This window comes from Megalops cyprinoides, chromosome 15 (assembly GCF_013368585.1).
Source record: "Megalops cyprinoides isolate fMegCyp1 chromosome 15, fMegCyp1.pri, whole genome shotgun sequence".
Taxonomy (NCBI): domain Eukaryota; kingdom Metazoa; phylum Chordata; class Actinopteri; order Elopiformes; family Megalopidae; genus Megalops; species Megalops cyprinoides.
The window spans coordinates 14,899,295-14,926,890 of NC_050597.1; the positions used below are offsets into that span (position 1 = coordinate 14,899,295).

At 39.0% G+C, this 27,596-nt stretch overlaps 1 protein-coding gene across 1 annotated transcript in view; it reads right to left on the reverse strand.

Annotated features, from left to right (window-relative positions):
* The window catches only part of eys (eyes shut homolog), a 266,508-nt gene that overhangs the window by 158,480 nt on the left and 80,432 nt on the right, over positions 1–27,596 (reverse strand). Inside the window, exons 21-24 of the mRNA XM_036547241.1 lie at positions 27,044–27,303; positions 16,008–16,104; positions 14,488–14,595; positions 7,985–8,130 (exon numbers count right to left, since the gene is read on the reverse strand). Of these exons, the coding sequence (XP_036403134.1) occupies positions 7,985–8,130; positions 14,488–14,595; positions 16,008–16,104; positions 27,044–27,303 (611 nt within the window). The remainder of the gene's footprint in view (positions 1–7,984; positions 8,131–14,487; positions 14,596–16,007; positions 16,105–27,043; positions 27,304–27,596) is intronic.

A 27,596-nucleotide genomic window follows, 5' to 3' on the forward strand; every position in this document is an offset into this window, starting at 1 on the left:
TTTTATGACATATTTGTAAAATGGCATATTATAAAGCGTTTTGTTAAGCAAAGAATGCATTGAGAAACTGTAAAATTAATACGTTTTACTTCAGCACTGATCAATCCCATTATATTAAGCAAAATTTCTGATCCAGATCTGACTCTACCATCACATGGACAAGAACTAGGATCTGAATTATCACTCTCAAGTAAACAGCCCAGGTTCCTATATAATTACATCTAGAGAGGTGATTCAGTCGATAATACCCAGTGTATGCCCATTTTTTCAGAATCCATATGTGATTAAGAACCCCTTTGTTGGTAAAATTAGTCTCCACGGTGAATGTATGGTTCAACTGTTAAAAGGTGGTAACACATTCACATTTATTGAGTACTGACATAGCTCAGACACATTTGTATCCTAGCCTAATAATAAAAATAAATGACAAACCAAATAGGCAATGCCATGTTGCTAATCGTATTTGCTGGAATGTGTTCCACACATCAGATGCATCGATTTTGTTTTCTGTCATTCTGACATGAATTTCGAAAGCTGAATTTCTCATTTGCAACGTGACCCCTGTTGGCAAGTGCAAAGATCAATGGCACTTTGGATCAATTTACTAGCTCCATTTCTCTATCGCCTACCTGATGTGGGCCTCTTTTTCTCTCGTACCTTTCTCTCGTACCAGATCACTTTTTAGATCACTTACTATCACCTCACAATATCATAATAAATGATAAAATAAAGTAATCATAAAAAGGCTGCTTAGAATACTACTCTTCTATAAAGTATGTGAGCCTACATACAAACAAACTGGGTCATTCTAACTCATTTCTTATCATTCATTATTGTTTTCCACCAAAACATTTTCAGGATGGGGGAAAAAACAACTTATAAAGACAACTTTCCAATAATATCTTGGTTTTCTCTCTGCAATACAATTTCCTGAGCTGTTTGAGTCACATTGATTTTAATTGGCTTGATTCTGGGCTGACTTTGCACAGGGGGAGCAATGAGACCAAATCTACACGGCCGTGCCTTGGAGTTTCACAGCATAATGCATTCTAATTACAGTCCCTCACAGTGACCAAGAAACTAGACCCTCTCTTGAGGAGATCCTGATATTTACGCCCATTGCTCCACATAAACCCTCTAACTATGCAACTGGATACAGTAAGTCAATTTAACACAGCCTCTAAACATCCCAATAAAGCACCAAACTGGAGCTTTGTAAACCTCACACATCACACTCAAATATTGTTGCCAATAAATGGTATTTATGCTTGACAAAACAAATAATTTCTTCACTTTATAGGGGTGATTTATCACTCAAGTAGAAGGAACACTCAAGGTCATGCAACGACATCAACAATTCAAACATCCCAGGTGCCATATTAGTAATATATCCGAGCTCAGTTCAATTAATTTAACTAAATTGGCTCAGACACAGTGCAGTATTTCTGCTTTATGATGAAGAATATTCATTCCCCCCTTAAAAAAAAAAAGCTTTTAATAAATTTTCCACAGCCTTTACATGTCTTACCAGGCTTCCCTTTTTCCTTGTAGGCAGGAAAAAAACCTTATTGTGAATAGTAAACATTTTGTAATTAAAATGATTTTTCCCTTCATCTGTACATCTGCTGGCATGTGACAGGTCCCCCTGTGTTAACCCTGTCTTTCAGTTTTAGGGAATTTATTTCTGTCTCGGTTGCCCTCAACAAACACAGTGAAGTGACTGGAGGTAAATTAGGAGTATAAATCTAATTAGGTCCAAAAACACTTTCTGTTTTAAGTGTAATTCAGTATTTTGAACTACTGTATTGGGTGATGAATATTGAAAGCCAGTTGATAGGCTGCAGCACCAAAATTATTGTAAAAAGGTGACAGCGACAATGCACTCATTTTATAACCGGCCGAAGCCAACTCACAAAGAAGCCATTTATTTATAGTCAGGCACTGGCTTCTGTACCCCAATTCCCACCCAATTAGGATGAAATATTCATAGTCATCTGGGTTTTTTCTATAATGATGGCTTGAAGGGGGACATCCTTCTATCATTTATTGCTGGGCTCTTGAGTTTTCCCTTCACTACATTTTCCCATATACTCATGTAATTGACTTTCATGGCTTTCAAAAAACTGTGAAAACTCCACAACCACTTTCCCAAACGTGGCAATTAAGGCCAGTCAGAACTGTAGACTGGGCATGTTTTGTGAGATGTTTTGCACAATACTCCTCTTTTCAAACTGGTGCCCCTGCCATGCTCTATTATGTGATGTGTTACTTCAAGTTATACAGAAGAATCTGGTAAAATGTCCACATTAAACCATGAGAAAAATATTGGATCAACCCCCCTACAAATCATTAGTTGAAAACCCTCAAAAAAAAGTTAATATTACTCTTCATGAACATTGCTGGACAGCAACTGATGGCTGTCAATTGCCAGTAGCTCTGTGGTTAAGGCATTCGCTTTGAATGCAGGATGAGCTCTATGGTTCTGGTTCAATCCCCATCATTTTTTCAGCCGACAATGACTGTGAGTCCACAGTGGCGACATAAATTGGCTTCATTCTGTGGGGAGATGGGGTGGGTAGGCTGCCAAGGATTTGTCTCTCTCATCATACACCAGCGACCCCCCCCCCCCACTAGTCAATCAGGCACCTGCAAGTGTGCATAAGGCTGTGCATGAAATGTCTTCCTCTGACGTGTCTATGCAAGCTCGGCGTGGGGACTACAGTGTGAAAAGAAGCAGTGCTTGGCATCACATGTTTTGAATAGCATGTTTGTCTACACTCTCTTGTATTATTAGTGGGTGGCTATGACGAGTAACACCTCTATGATACAACTGGGTATTCCCAATTGGGAGAAAAAGGGGAAAATACCATTGAGCTTTCCAAATTAAAAAAAAAAGCCAGCATAGCGATGGAAGTAATTTCAAATGGAAATTATTCAAATTATTAATATAGTGTTTATACTTATTCTTGTTGACTGTATATGGGAGACATGTCCTGAATGAATAAGTAAATATTATTAGATGAATGTCTGTATGTATGTATGCATGTATGTATGTATGTAACAATGCATCATGTTTACAAAAAAATAATTAAGATGAAGATTTTTTTCCCTCTTCTATTTACTTTTTCAGTTCAAGACAATAATGGCAAAAATGCAAACGTTTCAGTGCTTAAGCCCATATAAACATTTATTCAGCCATATAGCCGCATGAGAATCACCGAATAGCTTTTTTGCACTTTGACCCATCTCCAGTCCTTCAATGCTGCCTTAGCTCTTAACCGTCACAATGAAATACCTGTTTGGTTTGGCAATGTCCTTGCCAGGTGCTGATATTGTAAACGAGATGCATGCTGAATGGTAGTTCAGTCTCTTCTTCCTGCTCTAATCCAACATTACTGTTTTTGGAGTATCTGAGCTACATGCTAAGACATTCCCTTACACTTGTCACCCGTTTGGATTTCACAAGCCTTTGAATAAAACCAAACCAATGCAGTCATTAGTTATGGAAAAAAGGCCAATGTTGATCTTTTTTATTACAGATGCAATTCTTCAGATTCATCATTACAGCATCAAAAGATATGATGCAAGGCACCATTAGAGGATAAATAAAACCCAGCTCTGCTTGTTGCATGATACAGGATCTCTTTTAAAAAGGGAACAATGATGATCAGATTAATATTAGGGCTTCTATTGAACATTAAGTTGTTAACCGTTTGCATGGGCATGTCTTCAGTCCACATGCAAATTTTTAAACTTCAAACACAAAGACCATTTATCATGGTGACTGCACAGCACTCTCCTTGCTTAGATGCCTATAGATTTTTATGAGAAAATATTTGTTTCAATGCTTTATATCAATGCAGCTGTCAGGAAAACATATTGTAATGTGGATATCATGATGGCATGATGTGATGTGATGTGAAATGCTACTAAGCTAGATTAAGCTTTTTATTCAGAGCAAACATTTTCGCAGGACTGGTTTAAATATAAATTTCAAGAACTGCAAATTGCTTGTAAGACAGATTGTCTCCTTTGGAGAAAAAGAACATTTTTTGTCTAACCTAAAAGAAACAACCAGCTGAACTGCCAGCACAGCAGTATCAGACAAAGCATTTTACACCCTGCATCTTAAACAAAGGGTCTGAGCGGTGTGTATAAGTAATCAGAAAAATAATAATAGCCATCAAAATGAATAATGTGAACCCACATTGATCTAACCAAATCAATAAATAAGATTTCTTAAACCTGGCTGACAGTGCAGTGTGCAGAACATAATATTATATTCAAATAGCTAACTAGCCATGGTACAGTAGTTGCAATGCAAAGCATGCATTTGCCCATGAAAAGGAATCAAAAAGTCATTTTTTACTTTCAGCTGTGGAGATAAAACTGGACACCAATATTTCCCTTGGGAAAATTTACACGTTTTTAATTCATCTGTACCACATTTATCAGCATGCTGGATGAGAGCATCAGGCTGTGCTTTGGGGAAAATGTGCAGTGTGCTGCATGTGCTGTTTGTGCTACAGCAGATCAGAGCTCTGAGGAGAGAAAAAGCTGACACCTGTGACAGCATTTTGTGTGATACAGGACACAGCCAAACACATGAGTCAATTAGATAGGGACTAGCTCACTGCAGCCAGTTGGTAATCATTAAAAAAGCATATGCATAATTTGTGGAGGTAGAAGATAATTTGCTCTATCCTTGAAACTAACCTCCACCAGCAAAGTCTGCTGAGGATTTGAAAATTATGTACATAAAATTCAAAGTGCATTAAATATGAAGAAGATGGAAAAGTTTGGGTGATTTTGCCCCATATTGAGACTAGTATGTGATGTCATATATTTGTTTTGGTTTTGGCTTCCCTCGTAGTCATGTGATGTTATCACAGGAGTTTGCTTATTCTATCCCTATGAAGAGGATTTCAGGCTTCACTTAACTTGGCATGCCACTGTGGGCAGAAAACCAATGCCATACCCCCTGAAGGCCTGACCGGTCAGCAGTGGAGTCACGGCTAAACTGTAAGCCACACACTCAGGAAACAGACTATTGTGTGGTCACATACGCTGCTTTTTGATCGGATGTTGCACAGGATCATCCCAGTGCGAACACCTCTAGTGTCTTTGAAATGTGAGGCAGGCTTCCTAGCCTGCTAAGAGAGGGAAATATGCTTCAACTTTTCGGATGTGACTCAACGAAGCAGCCAGAGAAACTACCCTGTTCCTCACCCACACCTTCCAGGTATAACTCTTTCAGGAGATTTATTGTGACATTTTAAATGAATTTAAGATTAGTTTGCATATTATGTCCTTTAAGATTTATATAATCTATAAGTCTTGTTTAAAGATCTTGTTGAAAGGACACCAAAGTACTGTTTTTCATAAAAAAGAAAAAAAAGTATAAATGTCTGCAAATGGAAAGATTACTGTCATTCATTAAGCAAAAAAATAAAAATCACATCAGCATTTCACAGAGCAAACTACATACACATCAGTGGATATGAATGATTAAGCATAACTAAAAACCATTAAATGGGCATTGCTCAGACCTTCTAAAGTGTATTTTATAATAAGCTTATATGAATACCTTCAAGATCCTTACTTCCTTAACTGAAGTGATAAATAATGCAACTTGACATCTGGCTTTGTAAAATATGAAGAGCAATATAGGGAAGAGATTAGAAACCTGTTATGTTTAATCCTACTGTTAGCCTTCTTAAAGGATCTTAGCAAATTCATCTGAGAAAGTAGAAGAAATTAAATAATAATCTTCCACTTCTATCCCCAATTACTCCTCACTGTGGGAACTTTTCAAATCCTCTAAGTTAAAAGTATTATCAGATTACCACCGTATTCATAAACAAAGTATGAATGTCTGGATGTCACGAACAGACAGCCAAGCCCTCCCTTTTGTAGCAGCACAGAATGATCCAGAATTAAACACGGCAAAGGTTTTGCACAATGAAGGGATTTGTACATGAAAGTAAATCTACAATTGCATGCCAAAACACCATCCATTACAACATGTCAGAGATTTTCAGGTTAAATAATACAAATGCAAGAATAATGTCACTCATTATCGTGCAGCTGGTAAAGGGCTGTCACCCTTATGGAGTACCACATCTATCAATCACCACACTGTAGTTAGTGGAAAATATATGGTTTGATTAAAAAAAAAATATTTAAGAGATAAATCAGATTTTAATCCTTGCTCCTTTCAAGCTCAATACACAGCACAGCCTTGCCCTAAGGCATATGGAAGCCTAAAAGACTTCTGGCCTTTGGAGAGAGCTGGAATTAACCAGAAATTAACCTTTTAAGTTTATTATCATCAGTCCAGCAGCAAATAAATGAAATTCTTATGAAATTAATGTGCAAAATTACAGCTGGAGACAACACCAATTACTCAATTACTGGGGACATGAGAAATAGAACTGAAGACTAATAAATTCCTCTATAACCTCTATAAGGCTAAATTGACAGCATAGAATAATCAGAAGGTTGCAGCTTTATCACAGATGTGGCACTGTTGTTATAACTTTGAACAGCATACTTCATCTGCATTGCCTCCTTAAATATCCAGCTGTATAAAACGATAAGTATCTATGAACTCCCTGACACTATCTGTCTATCTATATTATATATGGGAGTGTTGTGGTCATAGAGTGATAATTCCTTTATTAATTCCTTAATTCCTCATTTACAACATTCCTCTGCTCTGTCAATGCATGATATCATTGCATTAAACACAGAATTTAAAAATCATTTTGAATTTTAAAAGGCATATGTATAAATAATTTGCTTGGAATAAATATAAATTACAGTTATGCCTTCCTGGCCTTTTCCCACACTTTTTTGAATAACAGGACAGCACAGTATCATTGAACACCATCAGCACCATCGCCATCAGCACCTTATGCTTGGATGAACAGGGACATTCTGTATTCTGACTGAGAGCAGTTTTCCTGCTGTGTGTCCCCTGTATTGCAATGAGGAATTCAGTAACAGTGTCGATCTGACACAAGGAATTTTCAATGGCAGCAGAGAGGGAGACATCATACTAGCTCCAAGAAGTATATTTTCAAATAGGAAATCATCACACATTACATCAGCCCAAACATAACGTTCCACCATGGAACAAAGCTCATCCTGAAGTTCCTCGCAGCTCTTTCCACTGGCTCTCTCAAAAAGTTGGATGCCGTTACGTGTCTTATTAGAGCAAATATTTTGTATGAGCTCCAGACAAGTTGAGCCAATCCGAAATATATCCTCCAGTCCAGCTCTCGGGGGAGGACCCTGTTTCCTCAGATGAGCTTAGAGCAAGGGAAAAAGTAATGACTTGTACTGTAGTGAGCGGGGGCCTAATAATAAAATCCGCTTCTTTGGGAATTGGGGCGCGGATGTCAGATTCTGCTCTCCAGAGTGGCAATACCTCAGAGATTTCCCCCGCCCTCCAACTGGAAAAGGATAAATTGATGATACAGTGCAGAAGACAAACGACATTAATCTTTGCACGGCTTGACAGAAATCGAGATTAGATGGTTTTAAGTACAGCCAGTTCAATAATGGTCTCTGGATTAAGATAGGAAAAGTAAGTGAATGCATACAGTATGGTGAGTGTATATATACATACATACATATATATATATATCTATATATATATATATATATATATATATATATATATATATATATATATATATACACACACACACACACACACACACAAACATATATAAACTACCTGCAAGAGTAAAAAAATAATGTTTGGACCTGTATTCCTTGAATTGAGAGATCAATACAAGTGTGGGTTTGATGAAGAGGACCGCCTGAATATTTGTTGTGGATTTCTGGATTTCTGGTTTTTTGAGACATATGCTGCATGGTCTTTTAAGTTTATCGCACCTTAAATAAAATGGCCCCATCCTTCTCTTGCTCCCTTTTCCAATCCTCTTTCTTTTTCGCATGGAGGAAAAAGACATACCTGAGAATCCCGGAAGACAGACACATTTGAAACCTCCTGGCATGTTGATGCAGAGGCCCTCATGTAGACAGGGTGAAACTTCACACTCATTAACGTCCAGGTCACACAGGGCTCCAAAGTACCCAGGTGGGCAGTTGCAACGGAACCTGTAGGGTGTGGACCCCAAGACAGACAGTATTAAACTCCACAGTGGGTGGTCAATTTAAACTAAAATGCTTATCCTTAATTTTGTGAACTTCAGAGAGTACTGTATTTTATTCTTAGACAACATGTTTTAGTACATTCATTTACAGGATCACTGAAATGGTGATGTGTCAGTATCAAGTAAATGTAATGGTTCTTGATATTATGATTAAGAAACATTTGGTTGTGAGGCTGGGGTGTTAACACTCTGATGTACACTGTATGATGTGCTATCATATTTGTTCATGTAAAACACAATTCTGAATAAATATTGCTGTGAACTGACAACATACAACAACTGAGCACAACTATTCACACTGTATAAAAACACAAATGCAGCATTTATCGAGTCTCAGAAATTGTCCTGCCCTTTAGTCAGTGCTCCATGTTCAGTTGCTGATTTGACTTGAACATCACTTAACATTGTTAAAGCAAACAGCAGGAGTTTACTCACTTGTATAGACATCTGCACTGTCCCTTTAAGAAATATCTATCTTTTATTCCCAAAAGAATTTGAAATATTTGGTTAAAATTCCCCTGAAGACCTTTTTTCTTTCTTTCAAAAGTCTTAAGTATTTCTTAATACAACTTCTCATCCTGAGCTAACCCCTGTAAAAGATGCATCAGGTGCCATTTGTATTTAGGAAAACTTCCACATGCTGTAAACACAACATTCAGCTCATAGTTTGGGACACATTCATACTGTATTCTTCATATCATTTTACACTAAAACACATGGGGTTTGTAATCCTTTGATGGCCTTGTAAGCTTTCATTTTCACTTTGATGGATCCTCTTAGTATTGCTATTTTGTCATCTAGTGGTAACACAAGACAATGAAATAGCAAAAAAGTGCTTTGGAGAGCTGCATGAGTGAATTAGGGACATAGCCGTTTCCAGCGTAGTCACAGCAAAAAAAAGAAGCATACAGATAATTTATGCAAAAAATGAAGCATGGTATCATTCCACACTTCAAATTCATGCCTCAAAAGCAATGACAAAAGGCCATCAATGGAGACAGCTAAAATTGAATACAGGTAGAAAGTTAACCTCAAGCAAAATGCAGGTGGCTCAGACAGTCCTACCTGAATATGAATGCCAAAACACTATTATCTGTATATGAAGTAAAGGTATGGCGGTGGAGTCACAGGGAGCTATGTAAAGAAAGATGTTGACAGGGAATGAATGCTGTCAATGTCAGGATTAATTAGATGCAATGGAATGAGCTACGATACCATGCAGATTGAAGATGGGAGGAAAAAAAGAGCCGCTATTATGTTCTCATCAATCCTTTCTAGACATTGGGGTCCAATTTAAAGGGCATAAAGGGACAGTACAATGATTAAACATAAGTGATTGGAACAATATCAGAATTTAGGGATAGCACAGAGTGCCAGAAATGACACTGGCACCCAGGGCCATACACAGGCATTCCGCCGTGCAGGACTTTAGATTTAAAAAGGATGTAGCTCTGCAATGGTCGATCTGTCAGGAAACAACACTTCTCACTTTAGAACAAAAACAGTTTGCATGTGCCTGATTGCATAGAAACTTGCTGTTGTCCTTCTTCCCTTAGTGAGCACTAAGTCTTTTTGTGTGTAGAATATGGCACTTTTTTGGGCACCTCACGTGGTTCCTTTTCAAATTTTGGGATTCAGACCTGATTATCTCCTAAAATGGGTGTTACAAAGTTTTACACCTGAGTCTTGTGGCCAATAGACTTTCTCTGTTGTCATTGCAGAAAGCAGTTGCAAGACACTCACTTTTAATCACGAAAGCTGAGCAGAGGCTTCAGAAAGAAGCAGTTCCGACTAAGCAGTTCTGGAATGGAGATGAGTCTTTTCAATACTTCAGCATAAAATGGTACATGTTAAAAATGTCAGAATCAAATATTTTTATTTTAAAAAGGAAAAACACCACAGGGTGCTTAGTTCAAAGCTTTTCTTTCTTTTCCTAAGTAAAGCCAACTGTACAAATTATAATATTCAAACATATTGATGAATTCTTTATATGACACGGTCAATTTAAAATGAAGTGTGAAGAAATTTTAATAGGGCATCTGTGTGCCCTAGCATCCCAGAACATGTTGAAACACATGGACACTGTTGGAAAGAAGGTTGTCCATGGTCTGAACCAAGTTGTTAGTTGTTCAGATCACTAGCTAGCCTAGCTTGCTGGGACAATATTCTGTTGTTATATCTCAATATTCTGCACCTGGTGCTGTTATGATCGTCAGTATGAGCCAGTCTACATTCAATGAGCCTTGCTAGCTAGCTACCATTTCAATTATAGTGAATGTTACTGTGACTGAATAGACATGGTGCACAATACTTTGAAACATGAAAGCCTTAAAATATAATGTATTATAATAAAATGTATACAATTTGCTTGCTACCTAGCTAGTTGCTGCATTTTCAGATAAAATGAGCTGGCTGTGTTCACAGAGGAGTAAATCCTCCCTTCCCAGCTAGGTCATAGGAACACATTGTGAAGATTTAAAAAGAAAAAGACACAAACGATGAAATGCAGGACATGACATAGCTTAATGCATATTGAGAGAACTGACATAGGAAAATGTTGCAGTATCATTGGACCATTCACTATCTATCAACACAAAATATTGCCACTGCTTTCTGGGACAAGAGCTTTCAGTGAAATGTCACTATATAGCCTGACACTAGGTGGAACTATGTGGCCATAACCAAGAACACTGTTTTTTTCAGCATGGCTGTAACTGGATGGCAGATTCCAGGTCTTCGGAGAAGAGCTGTCTTAAATCGCTGCTTTACCCAAACAAGAGTGCTTGAAACACTGTCAATCAGCACCATAAGATCTAAACAAGGCTGGAGGTTCCTTCGTGCCTCAATCTCGAGTTCTGTGAGAGCTTGCCAGAGACAGGTAATATTTTACTATCCTGACCTCTAGCTAGCTCGGAAAGCTAGCTGGAAAAGTGATTGGAGACACTTTTCAGCTGTGTAAGCGATTTTACAGTACTGTAAACTGTGTGGAAATAGCTACCATTTAAACCATACGGAACGTAATTGTTAAAGAGATGCCTGAATTTTCATGTAGATTTGTTATAGTGCAGTGTGTTGCAATAATATTATTTCTTTTAGTTTTTGCTACCTGGCTAGTTATTGTTTCCAGAGAAATCTGGAGATTTTACCAACAATTCACCACCCTCAGGGACACCTGCTACCTACAGGGCACATGACGATTTGTGCTTGTTTTTTGAATTGATGTAAAATTGAATGTATGTTAAGTGTAAACTCATGATGGCCCCTGCAGCACACTACTTCTTCAACCTTTTCCTGCACGGAAGGATGTGGAAAGAAAACAGACTTAAGTGTCAAATCACAATATGTGTATCTTGGAAAATAATAAAACACACAATCATTTCCAGCATCACTCCCTCATTTTGGGCAGACTCCGCCCCAAACATAAATCTGAGGTGGCCCATGTCTGAATTTGCTTAGTAACAGAGGCATGCAACACTGTATGGGTGCACGGGGTTCACGCAAGTGAAGGAAAAAGCTGGCTTTGATTAATGATTAATGGCTATGATTATCCATATCCATTCTAGGTAAAAGCTGGGTGTTTGATATCCATTCTAGCAAAATAATAGCAATTAAAAATAATATCACTAAAATTGTTTTTCAGTGCTTCTTTTGTCTATGGATAAAAAGCATATCAGCAAATGGAGTATTTCAGAAGGAGCACACTGACAGCATGAACATTAGTTCATGTCTGTTGTATCCAAGCCTGAAAAGACCGGATGAAGAAGCAAGCTGCATTTGCCTTGACAAGTGGTTTTGGAGATCATGCAGCCTGCTTGAAAACCATTTTGTACCGTTTTTATGTCTGAACCACACAGGCTAATGCTGTGGGTCACTTAACTAGTGCTTCAGACTAGCTGGTTGGATAAATAGCCAAAAAATGTATTTAACATAGCCTATCATTTTGATTTAATATAATATATATGACAAAAATAACAATTAAAACTTTGCTCTCACATGACAACCTGAAGGGAAGGGAATGGAAGGGTACATTCCAGCCTTGCTTACCATCTACCATACAGTCTATATAGGATCACTGCAGGAAAACTGTCTAAAATGAGAACTGTGAGAAGACCTTCAGGAGGAGGGTGGGACGAGGCACAGCACTGTGAGAGAGCTGACACACAGATCCACTCAGAAAGTGTGAAGAGCTACATTACTACCATATATGCAGGCTATACTGAGGAAAACAGGAGGATTTGTAGCTGCAAAGATATACTGCTTGTTAATATATTCCTGTAGGACACAACGAGAGAGGCACAGTACAGCTGACATGTACGGACATTACAATACAAATTATTAGCTAGTTAGATAAACATAGTGCCCACATATGAGAAATATATTGAAATACTATTGACTAAAAAATAATATTGACAGCATTAAAATAGCTTCTCATAAAATATAACCGTTTTGCACCGCAACACAGACTGTGTTGTTGCCTGAGTATTTTTTTTTTATGTTACGCACCTGCAGGAAGCTTATTTCTTTGTCTGAGCACAACAGCATTGCTTTCTTCAACAGCATTCCCATTTCCTGTGTCAAAAAATTCACGAAATCTAGCTGATGTCCAACTGACTTTATTGAAAGGAAAGGGGAATAATAATTTTGACTGGCTTTGTGTACTTATTTATTCTTTTTTGTATTTATTGAAAATATGTTGCTTTCAGTTTTGTAAACTGACATTTTTTAAAAATTAATTTAAATAACTTATTTTTTTTTTTTTTAATTTGTCCTGTAACTAATCTGCATGTGATAAGATATACCTATATTCTAGTTCTACACTATCTCCTATTACCATGAGTGATGGACCGAAGCACTGTAGCAAAAGCTCATTTAAAGATAATGTAGCAGCCATCCTGCTTGGCCAGTGCACATTCATACCTTATACTGTACATACCATCAACTCAATAAAGAATTATTCACCAACCACTTGCTGCTTGTGGTTGCTATTAAAACATTGATCTCAACATGCCTCTTTGATGCCTGCATAAGCCAACTGCATCTACGTTTCACAACTGCAATACTATTGCCTAAATAGGGTCCTCTGAGTATGTCAGTGTGACGTAAGATAATGTTGCTCTTATGCATCCTTTGCTCCTCCATGAACACTGTGATGTTTAAACTATAAATACAACTAACCACTGACTCGCCATCTTACTGGTTGGAGATATGTGTTTTTGTTAATTAGATCCTTGAACATTATATGGATCCCAAAGCTGGGTATTTGCTTAATCAAAGCCATCTTTTTCCTTCAAACACTCTTTGAAACTCTAGTTATTTCCGTGAAAATATTGACTCATGCAATGAGATCTATGTTCACTCACACTTTCAGGCAGGAAAAAGCATAATGTCAGTGAATTATCTGAAATGTTTTATGCAAGATTCTCTTGTGGGAATACTGATGAAAAAGACTAAAATTGGATATTTTTTGTTGATTAATAAGAATTCACATAACGATACGATAAATGCGTTTGTGATCTGATGGTCTACTATGAATAATATCATCCCTAGTCATTTGGTCTGATCCCTATTACTGACCTTTCTGTGCTTTTGTTCTTGTTGTTCTGTGTGGTTCCTTTGATATGCATATATCGTACCCTGATTGCAATGTAAGTTGCTGTGGACAAGAACTTCTGCCAAACAATTGAATTCAAATGATCATAAGATAAAAAGGTGAAGCAAGCTCTCAGAACATTCAGCCAGACCTCCGCAGAGGCCTCACCTATGTTCCTGGAGAGGCGGGATGGGCGGGGCCCTGAACACACCTAATGGGGACGCAATCGGGGGAGCGATTCGAGATGAGGGCGCATGGGAACAGCCTTGTGACAAGAAGACAAACTGGAGACAAAGCATTTAGGGCTGAAATTGGCCTGGGGACTTTCTCTGCCCATGTGTCAGAGTAGGCCGTGAGGCCCCAGGGCTCCCATTAGGCAGGGTGGAGAGCAGCCGGAGTGGAGTAAACCCGGTGTATCGGCATGATGTGTTCTTGCTGAATCTGCTCTCTGTCTTCAGTGCAGCAGCTTATGTGTGTCAGGGATGGAGAAGCATCTCTTATATAATCATCAGCACTTGGGATAATAATCCATGGAAAGCATTACGGGTCATATTTCACACCTTTTTCCCCCTAAATGAAATGATTGTGAAACTGCAATTCTTAGGTATTCAGGTCTTATTAGGTATTCAGTGTCAGTTTTCTCAAGTTTTTGTAAGCTACAGTTCGTAATACTAATGAAGTAGAGCCACACAGCAGGGTTTGAGTATTAACCTGTTCACAAGGTCCTGGCAGATCCCTCCATTTTGGCAGGGGTTGGAGGCACACTCATTGATGTCTTCTTCACAGTGGCGACCAGAAAATCCAACTTTACACTCACAGCTGAAAGTACAGAGAAATCATTAATGTTGACACATTTTTATCACTGATAAAATTTGGCCAGCAGCTGTGTGTATCAACCAGAGAATGCCCAGGATGAACTGCCTTTTTGTCTACTGGTGTCCTGTGAGTTGTTCTTGGCAAAAAAAGGAATCAATGGCTGTGCATTATCACCACTATTAGATCAACACAAACTGTACACACCACTGGTGCCAAAAATCATGGAAAATAATTGTTCTCTCTGAAGTAACAAAAACAGCTTCAACCAAGTTTCTCCTCCAACATGTAGGGGTAGCTCTGGAGGTCAGAAGATATTCTATATTTGATCCCCATTTAATGTACCCATTTTAAAAGCCCCCTGAAAACATACCTTGTGCTTACTAAATCTTTAATCAGTTTCAATTGAAAATGATTTTGCTGAATATTTCAGATCACGTCAACCATACAAATTGGACACAGAATGTAGAAAGTCACAGTGTTTTCCATTTCTTAAATAATGGATTTGTATGAATAAAATCCTTTCCTTGAATTTCATACAAAATTATTATTAATGCAGAATGGATATAGACATGATTCTCCCACGTGGCTGGTGACACCATCAGCGTGTGCCATCAAATAGCACAGATAATTTGTATTGCAGGAGCAGTGGAGCATAATAATAATCATGTAACTGTGCAGTGGTCATGGTGCATGTTATTTGGTTATAGTAAATTCCATATTTCATAATATGTGATCAACTGGTAGTACTTTACAACTTGGATCCTTGACAGATAATTTTTACATGTTTTACATATATTTATGTTAATATTTTCTACTTGTGTTCTGTCAAGTACATATATTTTACATATGTACTTGACAGAACACAGGTCTCTCATTATATGTTTTTAAACTTCAGAAAGTACAAATATGTATAAATGAACAAATATACAAATTCAGACAATGAATATATGTGTAGAATTGAACTAAATGGCAAAAAAATCATTCTGCATTCTCAGTTTTAATAATCAAATGCTATGAAAGGAGATGACTACTGCAAGACTTACAGCTGCTGGATTAGTGGAGTTAATATAAGAAGGGTATGCTCCAGGCCAGAATACTCCTTGAAGCTTGTCTGGTACATTATTTATTTGAACTGGCTGTTTATGTTTACACCTAACATATTTCAATAATTTTGGTTAAAAATAAATCAAGGGTGATATCAACAGGGTCTTGATTTGATAAGGATCACATTTCAGTTATTGGTACACAATTATTCCAAATATATAATACCATTATACACACTATGTCAGCTGAAATGTGTCTACACTGTTGTCTGCTTAAAAAATCTTTGTGAGTGACTCTGCACAAATTTAAAAGATATTCAAAAGCCGGAAAAACTGACACCAATCAGACCGCCACACTTTTGTGTGTCTTACCTGTAACTGTTGACCCTGTCCAGACAGTATCCTTGATGTTGACAGGGGCTGGAGATGCATTCGTTGGTGTCGATTTCACAGTGGGTTCCCTCAAATCCTGAAAGACAGATGAGACAGACATGGATCAGCGAGCCCCACTACATCCCAAAACCGTCAGGATCAATGATAACAAAAGCCCTGGTGAATGCCATCTTAATGGAGCCAGTAGCCCCTGTAGCATATTTCATCTGCCGGCGCTCACATACGCAGAGCTTTCCCTCAGAGGGTCTATAAGTCTAATAATACTTCAATCCTACAGACAGATTGGTCTGAGAGTTGGTGGTGGTGTGTGGGGGTGGTGGTGGGGTGTGGGACCTTGTTAAATCGGGGAAGGAGCAGAAGAGGCAAAGCTCCAGGGCTTCTTAGCCCTTGTTCATTAGGGGGTGAGGGTTAGGATGGCTGAGCTGATCAGCCTGGCTGCTCTGTGCCACTCCTGACAGGAGGCTTAGAGCTCTGAATATTCTGCCCAGTGTAAGTCTTCCTTTAGTGGTCTGACTGCTGTTAGTAGAGACTGCTCCATCATTAGACCCAAGAAAAGAAATATGTAAAACCTGCCACAGATGTCAATGAATACAAAAATAAAGACATGCTAAATAATAAACTGCCAATATAATGTTTGAAATTTAGAATGAAATATGAATTGTGCAAAGTGGAAAATAAAAAGGAATATTAGTTTCAATAACAGCTTCACTATACAGAGCGATAATGCAAGGATTTACCATCCATATCTGTATTCAGGTATCCAGACAAAAAAGACACCTGGAATGTCAAATGACAGTCAGTTACAATAACCACACACTGTATAAATTTAATATTCAGTTGATTATCAAAAAAATATTTAGCTGTTGCACAAAAATCTGTATGTCCTCAGTGTAAAACTAGACAACACAAATGCACATACTTCAGAATGACTGCATTACCTTTAAATCAATTATCCACGCGTGCAACAAGACGTAAATTGCTAATCAATACCGAATGCAGCCAATCTGATTCAGCACCAGGCTGAATCTTTAACAAGGTTCTTACATTTTATTGAACCACTTACTGGATTTACCGCCTGTGTGAATTTTGTATCTTTCACCTGGCTGACTTCAATCAGCGGAAAATTCCATGAACCCCCAGTAATACTTTAATCACCAGCAAATGACTGGATATATTAGGTCACTATGAAATGCATCAGGCATGCAAGGTTCCCATGGGGTAGACATTAGCTACGAGTGCTTCAGGCTCCATAATTAGCTTGAAAAATGGAGGGTGTAAACTGCTTTTCTGGTCATAAAAATAAAAAAAGGTAAAATGTAATTTGGGTGTGATCAGGTTCAACACTGTTGTGATCAACCTTTGCAAAATGGTTTTGATATTGACCAAAATATTGTGTGAGTGCCGGTACAAATATCAGTTGCTTGTCAGTTTCTCTTGAGGGTCTTTCTCACAGGTAAATACAAGCCACTATACTGATATAGTGCAGTACCAGATCTTGAAATATCATGGCTCAAGAAAAAGATCTTGAGCCATGATAACTCATTCAGTGCCAGGTCACACCAGAGGAATGCTCTTTGTCAAACACTAGCTTACTGATTACGCAGAAGTTGAAAATCATTGTTGAATTGCAAAAAGTATCTACAGCCGAGCTGTTTGAGTGGAGATCTTCACCAATCAAGAGAACAAAAGTGTGGGCCATTTCTTCAACCATACAGTAAGTATTGCTGAAATGAAGTAACTTGTGTTGAACCATGGTTTGGGATGCAGAACTATCTTTTTTTTGGTTGCTGTCAGACAGGCCTGCCATCTCCCAAAGACTGTGAGACCTTCAGGACCTTGGATAAGGCAGCCTCACACACTACCACTCAGGCTCATTAGAAATTATTAGAAATCAACTCAGGTGTGGTTTGTCGCCTTCATTAGGCCTTGCGTAGAGGCTGTCTGCATACCTTCCTGGGGAGAAGCTTGCAAGCCCAAACAATGTGTCTCCTGATGACCACACTCTTTATGCCACTTCTCTCCCTGAAAGTGACTTGAAATGATCAAAATGTGTTTATGGATGTGCATTTAAAACCACAGACATATTGCAAGTGCAATAATAATATTTAGAAACAGGATAAAATCAACTGTAATCAAAGTGTACATACTCAAACCACACCTGTGTCAGGAAAATGATGGAAGAGTCAGGTACATTAGTCAGATGGCATCAACAGATCTATCAAAAACAAGTTTGCATCTGTTTTTTTCTGCTTGAGAATGACAATGTGCTGCATTTTCATTTACATCTTCATTTCCACAGTGCTGTCAGCCACCTCTTTAGCTCTCACTGTCCTTACTACAACCTCCCACAGTCACTGGAGAAAATCACAGCATAAAATCCAATTCAAATTCCCATTATCACTTTATCCAGTCTGTGGCAGGTCACCACTTGCACGTGCTTCACAATGCATCAAATGGTATCAATTACTGTGTATGCACCGGTACAGTACCTGGTGAAAGAATATTGTGTGCTTTAGTTGTGGCCTTGCAATAAAAAATGACTTCAAAAGTCATAAAAGTCATTCAAAAATGAATTTCAAGTCAGTACCTTATAAATCCTTAGCATCATATATGCTGTGTACTTATACTACCACAGCAATGGAGGTAAAGTACCTTCCTCAAGGGTACAATATTGAAGCTACCCCTGGGATTTGACCCCACAAATTTAAAAAGTAGACACAAAAAATCTGTAAGGGAATAGAGAAAATAGTGCTCACATGAATGTGAGCAGTGGGTGACAATGCATTGAGACAGTCAGATATGAGTAATATCACTCATGTGCCTGAAGTGTAAGACAGATAAATAAGTAAATACATACATACATACATAAACAAATGAACTAAAAGTAAGTCTGCTGTGGACCAAAATGAAGATGGAAATGAAATCTAACAAATAAAATCCATACCAGACATCCATCTAATCAAGGAATAAATACTGGCTACACTGCGCTATCTTGACAGGTAATCTTAAAAGAGTACGCAGAGAAGAGCACAAGTATAACACATCAGAGGTGTATATTTCACATATGAAATTGTGTCATTGTGAGTATGCAATTGTATTGATTTTTATGAATCATACGCTGCAGACCAGAAACGTCAACAAATTATTACAGAATGCTCTTATGTTTAGTAGTTTTTTTTCCCAAAAGTAAATCTAAGATGAATAATTTTCCTATATATTTTTCCACTAATACTGCAGAGATGTAAACTGAATAATGTGCGCTGAACATATGTCCTCGTGAACTGGACAAAAAGCCCAAGCTCCATCTGGGAACGAGGAAGCAGCACATAATTCCATCTACCAGAGTGCATCTGTGGCTCACAGTGCACCAAAATCCTCCCCGGGTATTTACGGCTCTGAGTGCCTGCATCGCTGGGCCTCTGCTCCCCTCATTTCATTTGGAATAGCCATTTGAAGCAGCCCCTGAACTCAGCTCTCTGTGGGGCAGGAGGTATAAAAGGGCTGAACGTGCAAAGTGGGACAGCCGTGCATGAAAAAATAAATGAAAATGAATTGCAGGGGTTCAGGATGTTTTAAGCTCTTGCACTCTCTCCTACTATAAACTGCTTGTAAAAATCAATTATGATTATATAAAATGCCTGCATCTATCAACTACTATTACTTCCTTGCCCTTATTTGGGGCACCTGGTCAGGCCTTTACATGATACAATAAAAACATGCAATATTTACACAACTACAGCAATTGATATATCGGTGCGCAAAGGCACAAGTGCAGTGTTGCCTCTGGGATTTGAACCTACAACTCTCCGGTAAAAAAATGCAACACACTCACCACTACTCAACATTGCTGCCCTGGCAACAGGACTGGCATTTATGAGAAAATTTGAGGGGGTGTGCTGTAAAGCACTGATTCTCAATCCTGCTTCTGGGGCCTCCAGGAGCAGGACTGAGAAACACTGCTGTAAAGCACAAAGATGTTGCTCCTTGGGTGGGCAGGTGATACTTCCAGTGAAAGCAGAGAAGGATATGCTGTACACGCAGAGTACAAAGTGACATCAGGCTGGTGGAGAAGTGTGAGAGGAGGAAGGTGACCTGAAATTCACTTGGATAATGAAGTTCATAGGCGGTCCCAGTAGAACCCCTCCAACAAGTGCTATGACAGTCTCAGGCAAAGCCCACGTGTACATACCGAATTCACTGAGATTGTTTTGTTGGGAGGCCCTTAGTCCTAATCAATGATAGATGAACTGCACTCAGTCTGAAGCCCAGTGCTGGAGGTTGGGTGGTGAATCTGTAAGGACGGTGAGGGGTGAGCGTACAGTCAATGTTCAGAACCATCGGCTGACCTAGCTACGGGCCTAGCTCTTGCAAGGAGAGCATCTGTTTCAGCAGTGCCACTCGAAAAAGGGGAACTGATAAAATATTGAAGAGAAGAAGTCAAAATGTGAAGGTGTGAAATAAGGGGGAGATGGGATGAAAGGTTTCAGCTTTACTTTAGAGACCCTTTGTATAGTAGAGCCAGCTCCACAGTAAAATCACAATGTGATTCATAACCTCTTAGACCAGCAGGGTTCCAGGTTCCATCTCAGCAAGACTTATCTCTGCAGTCTACAATGTGAATAAATTACATGTATGATTCACCAGCTCATATTTAAAAAGATAAATGTAACATGTGTGAGAAAATGTGCAAGTGTGAATCACTGGTGCAAGATGGTAAAATGCGAGCAGCACAAGAAAATTTATTTCCATGAATACCCTCCAACAAGTAATCCATTCAGAACATGGCATACTGCCGAGATGTGCTTTATCCTCTTGAGTTACAGTAGGACTAGCTTTGTCTATTATCTCTTACCTCTAATGTGGACTACACTGCATGAGCAGTATGAGGTACTCTGCATCCTCTGATTGTAAAACATGTTTGCCTTATATAGGTTACACTGATGGAACCCATCTTGAAGCGAATTGCTATAAGCAAGAGTAAATGGCAAGGTAAGGTGTTACTGAAAAGGTTTTGTGTTTTCTACAAGCCTAACTGTAGTCTGTGATACCATCACTGTGTGGGTGAGTGTGTGGGTGAGTAATTTTTTAAAAATATTGTTTAGTTCATTTTATATAAATATTTTCTATCTGTTTATCCTCTATCTGCATTGGAACAGACACAGAGTAAATAATATTTTTTTCTCAAGTAGAGATGTGGTAAAGGGGCAAAGATATAGTATCAAATACAAAATCAGATGCTAATCCCACTGGTAGTAACCATGACATGTGAAAGAGTTAAATATTTTGATTTTTGTGCACATCAATCTATCACAATCTGTTTCTGTTAAAATGTAAAGATTCGCTACAGTTTCCTGACAGTAATCACACGAAGCGTAAGAATGGAAAGGGTGTGGGAACTCTGCAATATGGCATGCTGATGCCATACAGTGGCCTGCTGATGACACTGTGTTGACCACCTTTGTGCAGATGTGCAAATTGAAATATATTTATTTGCATCTGCAGTCCCTAACAGGTTAAAATGCATAATACGTAAATACACTTGGAAAACATGGAAAGCAAGTCAGACGTGATACCAGGATGGCCATGTGATGGTCACAGCAGTTGGGCTGGCAGTTGTCTGTAACTTCCGAAAACATTAAGACCTTGTACCAGCGTGGCCCTGCCCTCCTGATCTCCAGTGCTGCAGCCACAAGGCAGTCACCACTCTTTATCCCAGCATCGTGGGTCGAGGTGTCAATGAGGTGAACCCAGAGAGTCAGCTTGCAGAGGGAACATCAAGATTCCAGTAGCCATGTCACGGCACATCTCTACTCTTATCCCCATGGTTAGTTCAAAGTATCCCTCCCCCAATCCCATGTGTCTTCATTAGGGTACCATGTTGGGATGCTGCATCACATAAACAGAAAAATGTGATTTATCTTCAAAACTAGTATATTCCTATGCATCTGCACATCTGTTTGTGCCTGTGAACGTGGGCGGTTGTTACATCACAATAAATTACTTCTTGAGTGCAGGGTGCAAGCATTATTTTAGGATGGGAGGCATCATTTAAAAAATGGGAAAAAAACAAGATTCATTAAGCCATTATGTAACAGAGCAAAAATGAGACCATACACATCAGCTCTCCAGGAATTCAGTTTGATGGTTATGCAGCTCTGAAAATATTGTGGCAACAAGTTACTTGTTTGCACATAGATTTTCAGAAGATGAAACTAGTCTCCATTCTTTAGAGGAACACTGTCTGCTCAGCTCTCCCTCTGGACAAGGGTAGCTCAAACAACAGATACCACTAACTAGGGCAACAGAGCTTACCGATTTACATATTATCCAGCCATACAGATATTTACTGAACCAATTCAATTCAAAGTAAAGCACCTTGCTACAGAGCATGGGAATAAAACCTGCAACCTTGTGGTTACAAGGCAAATTTAACTGCAACATGCCACCCAACAGGAACTGTGGAACTGATTGAAAAATATTTACTGTAGTATTTGAAAAAAAAACATCTGAAGAGTGTGACTCAGTCTGCTCTGGCTGGTAGAAAAACATGTTTGTAATATGAATGTAGTGTGTTTAGCGATATAGAGATGGCTCTTTTACAGTTTGTTGTGACCTGTGAAAAGAATCTGTCATTAGAGGTTCTAGGGCCTCTTCAGAAGATGGCAAAATATTGACTTAATTGGGCCCTTTCTGCCGAAGCTCACCTATTTAAACTCATGTTCTCAATCAATATTTGAAGAGTTTAACATCTATACTGAGTACCAGACCCTGGAATGTTGTTTAAAAATGTATGCCGTGTTACAAAACAGCAGTGTGTCCTGAGGTTCAGTTGTGCAGTTTGCTGAGGAATATATCACTCTAGTATAAAGTTTCTGACCAAATATAAAAGTGCAGAGCAAATACTGAAGTGAATTCTTCATTCATTTATATTTTTTAAGGACCACTGCGTATTCTGACACTACATTTGTGTCTGACTGTCTGGATTTGATTTGTATTTGTATCTGACCATCTGCGCCCATTTAAATACAGTAAGTAAAGGAGTTCCTGCTGGAAAAAAAAATGGGATACAACTGATGTGACCTTGATCTTGAGCACTTATAAAATTACAAAATGCCTCTGAAGGATATGCAGCATATATACAATATGCATGTGTATCCTCCCTTGGTGCTTAGGGTTTTGTATTTGTTTATTTGCATAGACACCACTTCCCAGCTTCTCAGAGACTGTCATATATGCATAGAAATCATACGTATAAATGTTGACTTAATACCGCACTGCGGTTACACAAATGAAAAGATGACTGTAATCATGATAGGCTGCTCAGAATCGAGTCAGACAGCTCACTGAGAACATAAGCCAAAATGGGTCCACACTCCACAGTACCATTCTGCTCACAGCCTAAACCTGTATCAGTCTGGGCAACAGCATGGCCCTCTCTGTCATGACATTAAAAGCACCTTTATTCAGTTAATTTCTCACTTATGGCAGACAGGTCCTCTTTCGCAGGTACTTAGCCCTGTTCTCAGAATGAGCCCAAGTTGGGTGGATGGCTGGAGATTGGTGCTGTTATTAAATAGCTGTTTTCAAAAAATTAAATAGCACATGAGACCTCTGATATCTTTCTACCTGTGGCGGTGAGCATGGATCAGACATGTTCTTGGGTCTCTCGCTCCTACAAATACGCTATATTCAATAAACAGTAATAGGGTTTGCGTAGTGAATTAATGTGGATGACAGTAAGATGTGCTGTTGATTTTACAAACCGTTAGTCTGGATAAGGTTTGCTGTACATCTGAAGAGATGGTAGGGAAAAGGGGGGTGTGTGTGTGTGTGTGTGTGTGTGTGTGGTGGGGGGAATCAGAAGGGGATGTTAAGGGAAGTGTGTGTAGGGGGGGTATTTGCCTGAAGCTGTGAATCTGTGGACTCCTTTATTGCTGACAGAGCCCACATATTCAAATTTTAATTAGGCTCAGGAAGAGCGTTTGGGGGGTACACAAGTCTTTGTGGAAAGCCACCTACGTTCTGGCATAAATATCTCATCTGTGGGGCTGTGCTGGACTGGGAGCAAGCTGAAGTTGCATAATCTCACTGCGCTTTGCCCTGCTGACAGGAGATTGGGATCGCGTGGTGGAGGGAAGAGCTGTGAGTCAGAGGATGAGCACTGAGAACAGAGACATTTAAACCCACGCATGATGCTCTCTGTAATATATGCAACAGCAGCTCTAGCAGAAACAGCAGCTGAAGTAGCAGCAACTAATTTCCTATTCCTCTTGGAGGAGAAACATTCCGAAGCTTGCCAAAGTGCTCTATTTATAACCGGCATCTTCTTTTCACTTCCTCACTGAAACACCCACCAGTTACATCACACAACAACATACAAACTTACACAATAATCAGTGCTGCGCTCCGCATTCCCACAGAACTAATTCAGATCAGCACTTCAGATGCTGAAGACTCTGACATGTGTGCTTGCCAAGGCATTCGTGATGCTGAAAATTGAAAGGGCTGGAATTCATTACCCGTCAAGGCTGTATAGCTCAGTACCACACAGCCTCAGCCTCAATACACTGCAAACCCACACAGAATCAGGAAGCGTTAAGTAGCAATTCCCAAAACACAATTTACTGAGCATTTGAAACCCTCTGAGCCATCATTAGCTCTTATGCAATAATTTTGACTTTGTTACAAAGATGCAGTTATATTAAAGGGCTCTGTAAAAATGACCTGGAAAAACTAAGATAATTAACAATTTATCTGTACAATCAAGGATGTGTCATAGATATGAGTTTGTATCAAGAAGATTTCTAATAAATTATATTAAAAAGGGGTCATATGCTATTAAAAGAATGATATTTCCAGCGACCAAGGGCACACATAAATTATTAAGAGCAGTAGTTCTGAGAAAGTGTTACATACTTTTTTTTGAAAAGGTAACCTTCTTGCAGGTAGGAACTTAACCTGCTTGAATTTCCTGCCATGTTGCATAGGCATAGGGCTTACATTATCGCACACATGTCAATGTCATGCCATGAGCAGGTTATTGTGGCTTTGCCTCTAACCATCTTGAAAGAAACATCTGCAGGGGAATTGCAATTGCTCTGTGATTTGATAAGATCAGCTCCGCTCACAGGCACCACGCTGAAGCAAGAACAACGCTGGACTGTGCATGTTCTCACGCAGCCATTCCTGTTGACAACTGAGAGGCAAAGGTGCCCCTTCGTGCTTCCATATGCCCTCCCACTCCCACCCCCTATTTATCAAAGTTGCTGTCTTTTTTCCTGGATAAATGTATGCTTAATTTAAATAAATACCTGGCACCATGGGTAGTTGTGGAAATCTCATTTCTCATTTCAGTGAGAATCAGGCAAAGCCATTTGGCAGAACAGAAAGAAGTGTCTGTTACATTTCCCTCTAGGTCATTCTGTCACTACCTCTTCTCCAACTACCCCATGGGGAACTGTCCTTTCCCGCTTTGCAAAGGGTCACACATGAGCACTAATCAAGGCCACAGCCCAGCTCAGTCCTCTGAGAACTATGTCTGCTCAGGCTTGCTGAGGTCCTTGTTCTCCAACTTACTGTAAGTAGCCACAGCAGTGGCCAAGAATAAGGATGAGAGGGGTTAGAAAAGCCACACTCCTGAAATAGCTATATGAGTAAAACCCTAAAGACGATGCATGTAATTATAATCTGCAATTATAAATCATAATTTCTACACATAATAAAAATATGATCATAACATATAACAACAAAAATAATAATTTGGCCCAGAGGAGAGTCTAGAGGAATTTATGTCAAAGCATCTACTGTAAGTAAGTTAAAGTTAATGCAAAGTAACACAGATAGATAACACAGACCCGCTCTATACCTCACCAATTTAACATCAATTGACTCAAAGGTGAATGCAATTGACTCATTCCCATACCACATCTTATTTAAATAGCTGTACTTATATAATATATAAATAGCTATATAAAGAGTACATGACAGTAAAAAAAAAAAATTATATGTACCACGTTTTGTGAAAATTGGTTACAGTTTATAAGATGTTGTTTTTCCTAATGATGCTTTCAAACCTAAGACTCTGGGACTGGATGTCAGGGTTTAAATCAAATTATCTTGGTGTGCCTATTGTTTGGCTAACAGTATCTGTCAAACAAATCGTGGTAAGAAACATCTGTAATAAAGCAGGATTTGCAACAGCCTTTCAATCCATTCTTGGTGTCATTGGGTAAATGTAATCGAGTATGCTTATGATGACTTTTTGTGAAACCATTAATTAAAAAAAATCAAACATGATAAAATCAAGTGATTTTTATTTAATTTAAAAAATGTATTTCTCTCTATTGCTATAGGGACATCATGTCTCAGTAAACCCCCTATTGTTGGACTGGGTTTTTGGCATAGGTCCCTAAGTCTCTGCCAAATTTAGTGAGATTTTAGGGATTGGCATAGGAAATAGCAGCATAGGAAGATGACAAGGAGGAAGATCTGATATCTAACATCTAATATGTAGAATCAGCTAATGTAAACAGGAAAAATGTGTGTTATGGCAAGAAAAATATGTGTTCAAGGTTCCAGGCTCTGAATGAGTTTTTGAAAACTGGATGTTTAATTGACTGCTACAGAGCCACCAGGTATCTGTTAAGCAACATTATGGTTGGACTGAGTGTTTATCATTGGTGTCTACCAAGACTATCATGGGAGGTAGTAGCATAAGACAGAGAGAACTGACAATAGCGTTGAAGCACCTTTCATGCTTGGACCCCTGAGAATGTATTTAGGAGTAGGCACAGGAGTAGTAATAGAACATTATTGTTGAACAAAGAGTGTTGAACAAAGATTTGTGAGGGAAATGTAGAGAACCACCAAAATATTCTCCAAGGGCATCCCACACGTGTGGAGAAATAAAGCTATAGGAAAATCATTGTTTCACTAGGATAAACTAATCTTAGTGTAAAGGACTGCATGTTGTGTACACCAAAGGTGTGCCATATGTGGGTTGGTTTTGCCCTCACCTGGTGAACACCGACAGGTGACCATCCCATTGGCGTCTGTCTCACAGGTAGAGTTGTTCAGGCAAGGGTCATGGTGGGCGTTGCATGGGTCAAAGGGCTGTTGACACAGGGTACCAGTGAAGAATGGGGCACAGATACAGGAGAACTCGCCGGGGGTAGCAGACTCCACACATCGTGCCCCATTCATGCACGGGCCTGAATCACACTCATTCACATCCTCTGCGCAGTCCCGCCCACTCCAGCCTGGAGAGCATGTGCACCTGTGAAGGGGGGGAGTGATGACATGACACTGAACCAAAATGCGTTGTGAGTACCTCATCACCGCGTTGTTCAACACCTCAGCAAACAGACACAGAATATAATTTACCACTGATCCTTATGAGAATGAAATGCAATGCAAGTCTCCTTCATGAATTCTGATGTTTTCTGAGGCAAAAATGCACCAAACATTGGTGTTAACTGGTTCATAAGAAGAAACAGAAAACACATTATTCCCGAATGAGGCAGCAAATCCAAATTGGGGGAGGTGAGATTACCAGCCCTGGTCTTACAA